Genomic DNA, 4,015 nt, shown 5'->3' with positions numbered 1-4,015 from the left:
CTGTAACTTAAACATACCTTCCTTTAACGCTTGTTCTCTCGGGTTTTCCTAGTCCATCGTGCTTGGCTTGTTCTTTGAACACTGTTGTTGCTCTGTGAAGTGACAAGTTTTATTAGAGTCACATCGTAATACACAACACACTAAAAAAAAATAAGTAACTCCCAACCACCATTTGAGAAACCATATTGGACGCTACCTTTTTTGTCACACCATCCTCCTTTTTCTTGTTCATCGATCCCTTTGGCCTGCCACGACCTCTCTTTGTGGGGGCTGCCATTTCCAAATACGAGCATTGAAGATACTATCCGACCCCATATTCATTATTTCATTGAACTTCAGTTGATGTTTCACCGGTGCAGTTCGCTTCTTGGATGTTCGGCTCATGGTCACAACTTCATCCAGTGTTTTTTTGCTTGAGTTCTTGGGCCTACCACGACACCTCTTTGTAGGAACTGCCTCTTCTGAGCTCACCTAAGTTGTTTCCGTGGCCTCTTGTGGTTTTCTCACGGGTGCAGTTCGCTTCTTGGATGTTCGGCTTAGGTTCACAACTTCATCCGATGCTTTTTTACTTGATTTCTTGGGCCTACCACGACACCTCTTCGTAGGGACTGGCTCTTCTGAGCTCTTGTTGGAAGTTCGCTTCTTGGAAGTTTGTTTCTTATAGCCTACTTCTGCGAGTCCTTTATTCCTCGATCCCTTTGGCCTTCCACGACCCTTCTTCTTAGGGAGTGGGTCTTTCACTGCAGGTCCACTGCTGGACTCAATTAAACCGCTGTGTGTTTGGGGAAAATCAGAAGACAGGTCAATTATTTCTGCACCTTCATCTGGACTACAACGGGGAACAGTTTGGTCCAGCTTCCGCTTACTACACTTGCGAACTACGGTTTTTAAGCTCTCTAATCTGTTCAATACTAACTCAACTGTGGAGTCATCTACCATCGCAGCCTCTTCACATATAGGTCCAAACACTCCCATGAGTTTGTTATGCCTTTTCACCTTGACCGTCTTGCTGGGGTCATGATAAGAAACCTTAACGTGTGTATGCTTCCTCATGATGTCCTTAAGCCACCGATTCAAGATGTATCTTTCAGGGATGTCCACAACATTGTTCAAGTCAAGAATCCTTATTGTGTGCCTACACATAATTCCAGATGTTTCAAATTTTGAGCAATCACAACATACAACTTTTGTGTCTAAGTTGTATGTAGCAGAATACAACCTGCGCCTATTAGTCAAAACTTCTTCACTCCTGCCTTCAGGAACTACCCAGACCCGGTCTTCCAACACGTACTGCATTAAAGTATCAGATATTTTGTTCTCTTCCCTAGGATAACAGTACATGATTCGGGAACACTCTGTTTGCACTTCTTGGAACTTAGTGTCGGTATAGAGTATTTGGAAAAGCTTTTCCACCGCAAAACCAGTCACAACTCTTCTAATGTACTTTGAACATTTCGCATCAGCTTCTACCTCGTCACGAACACGCTTCAACATGGCTTTTGCATATTTATTCGGAAATTCATACAATTTTGTATGTCGATTGACAAATCCATCGAAAAAACTATTAATACTCTCAACGCGTTGGGTTGTCTTCATACCAGCCCAAAAGTATTGTTTCATGAAAGTCGGAACCCACATATGATGTTCCTTATAGAGGCTTATAAGCCAATCATTTTTCCCCAGCTTATACATGTCAACAAGAGCACACCACCGAGTCTCAAACTCTTGTATTGTACAGCTCTCGTACACAGTTGCCTTTAACTTACTCTTGAATTCTTGGTATCTGTGACACAATTGCAATGGTTAGCTCGATTAATAGATTTCTTTGTAAGCTCATAAACATAGTATAACTTTAGTTGTTTTCCCGTACCTGTCGCATTTGCCAAGTTTTTCTGGAATCTTTCTCATTATGTGCCAAATACACCATCGATGTCTTGTATTGGGCATCACCTCCTCTAACGACCTACGCATGGCAGCAGCTTGATCTGTGAGGATTGCTTTAGGAGCTACATCATTCATACACTCCAGCCACTGCTTAAACACCAAATTATATGTGTCACAATCCTCATTGGTTACCAAAGCACAACCTAGCAGGATTGACTGGCCATGGTGATTAACACCCACAAAGTTGAGAAACGGGAAATCATACACATTTGTCGAATAGGTTGCATCAAAGCATACGACATCGCCAAATTCTTCGTACGCTGCCCGACTACGACCATCCGCCCAAATCACATCTTTTAACCTTCCATCATCATCTAATCGTACAGCATGGAAAAAATTTTGAGTCCCCGCTTGCATTTGTTGAAGATATGACATCATTGCGCATGAGTCACTACCTATCATTTTTAACCTTTTGCTCTTATACACCTCGTGTTCAAGATCTTTTACAGTGTATGACACCCCACTACTCCCACAAACCTCAGACCCAAGGCAGCCAAGAATTTGGGAAACAGGAACTCCTACATCATAATAATGGATCAAGGTCCTCTTCACATTAGGGGTCAAGCCCTTCATCCGGTATTCCTTCACAAGCTTCGAATCCTCTGGCTTTGGTGTGTGACCCGAATGTTCTAACTCTACACGCTTTATTACCCATTTTCCAGCTCGATCGACACTTGCATACACCTTAGCTTTACATTCACACTTTTTGGAACGCCTTTTACTACGACTCAATTCATCCTCTACCACCACACCACCTACTACACCTCCAGAACCACTCATACCCATCTCCTTTGCCCTTTTTTTGGCTTCCCTTTGCGCCCTCATATCGGGTCTCCCATAACACTCACACCTCCAAGTTATGGATATGCGTTCTCTCCTCCCCTCTTTCTTGGAAAGCACACCCTGTACCCGACTAACACCAAAACCCTGCTGCTCCGTATATTGTTTGTAGTATGCTTCTACCGCTTTCCAACTCGTAAAAATCATGCCGACCTTAGGTGGTTCAACGACACCCGTATCTTGATTACTACCCTCATCAGTCTCTTCTGTCTCAACACATGGAAAAATTTCACCCCTGTTATCATCACAAGGCGACTCATTACACCTAACCCCACTTCCCTTGTCTTGTACCCCAATATTAGCAGCAGGAGAAAACTGACAATCCTCCATCGTCTTACAGTAACACCAGAGAAACTTCACATACACACCTCAACACAACCACAATAACAGAGCAACTCTGCTTTTCATAAAATGAGTGACAACATTACGCGTGGTTGTATAAGTTTCGTGTAAAACAAATTATCTGCATAACATTATTATGTGATAGATCTACCAACTTCTGATCTACAATAAAGCATTAGTGTACATGATCTATGAGCTAACAATGCGCATAAATTCTTCTACATAAAATTAACACCAGAACTTCAACATTAAATCTTAATCTAGTATGAACTTCAACATTAGTAACAAATCTACAATAATGAGGGATCTATATAAATCATCATCATTATTGAAACGAATATTGCAAAAGGATTAACTAACCTGGACTACAGAGTGCAATGTGCATCACCGACACTTCTCGCTAATCCCCCATTCACATCTGTTTGCACATCCGGGGTTTCATTATGTCTTCCTTCTTCTTTGCTAATCAGAGTATATCGAGCTCTGAGTCGAGTAACCCTAACAAAATGGAAGAGCATGATATATATTCATGTTAGAGTGTACTGTAACGTAACGGCAATTAGGTGTGGCTTCAAAACGGCGTAGTTAGGCAAAGTCGTAGACCCCGTCCATCTGTAACAAAGACACGTCAACAAGGTGACAGCATGTACATACGATGTGGACAATATACTGTTCAGGGTATTTACCAAACTGCCACAAGATGAAAAAAACCCGTTCATCATTATGATGAATGGGGGGCGCCCCTTTTAAAACCCTTCATAAATTAATTAGAATAAGCTGAAATTATATTTAAAACGCCATAAATTAAGTCCCAATTAATGGGTAATTAAGATTTCTTCAAGAAACCCAATATCAAGTGTTCTACATAAAATTCCAGCACTTTATTATA

General features: G+C 41.6%; 1 protein-coding gene across 1 annotated transcript; it reads right to left on the bottom strand.

Moving 5' to 3' along the window:
- Window positions 1-471: 471 nt before the first annotated feature.
- Window positions 472-3,114, bottom strand: LOC110713499 (protein FAR1-RELATED SEQUENCE 6-like). The gene is made up of 2 exons (XM_021891944.1): window positions 1,871-3,114; window positions 472-1,783 (listed from the first exon to the last, which is right to left on the bottom strand). Exons 1-2 carry the CDS (start codon window positions 3,112-3,114, stop codon window positions 472-474), a joined length of 2,556 nt encoding a protein of 851 aa, XP_021747636.1.
- Window positions 3,115-4,015: the final 901 nt, after the last annotated feature.

This window comes from Chenopodium quinoa, unplaced genomic scaffold, assembly GCF_001683475.1.
Source record: "Chenopodium quinoa cultivar QQ74 unplaced genomic scaffold, ASM168347v1, whole genome shotgun sequence".
NCBI lineage: Eukaryota > Viridiplantae > Streptophyta > Magnoliopsida > Caryophyllales > Amaranthaceae > Chenopodium > Chenopodium quinoa.
This window is presented reverse-complemented; position numbering and strand designations above follow the sequence as displayed.

Coding starts and splice junctions, on each gene's coding strand:
- LOC110713499 (XM_021891944.1), bottom strand. CDS start 3,114: ATGGAGGATTGTCAGTTTTCTCCTGCTGCTAATATTGGGGTACAAGAC. Junction 1,784..1,870: donor AAACTTGGCAAATGCGACAG/GTACGGGAAAAC, acceptor ATTGTGTCACAG/ATACCAAGAATTCAAGAGTA.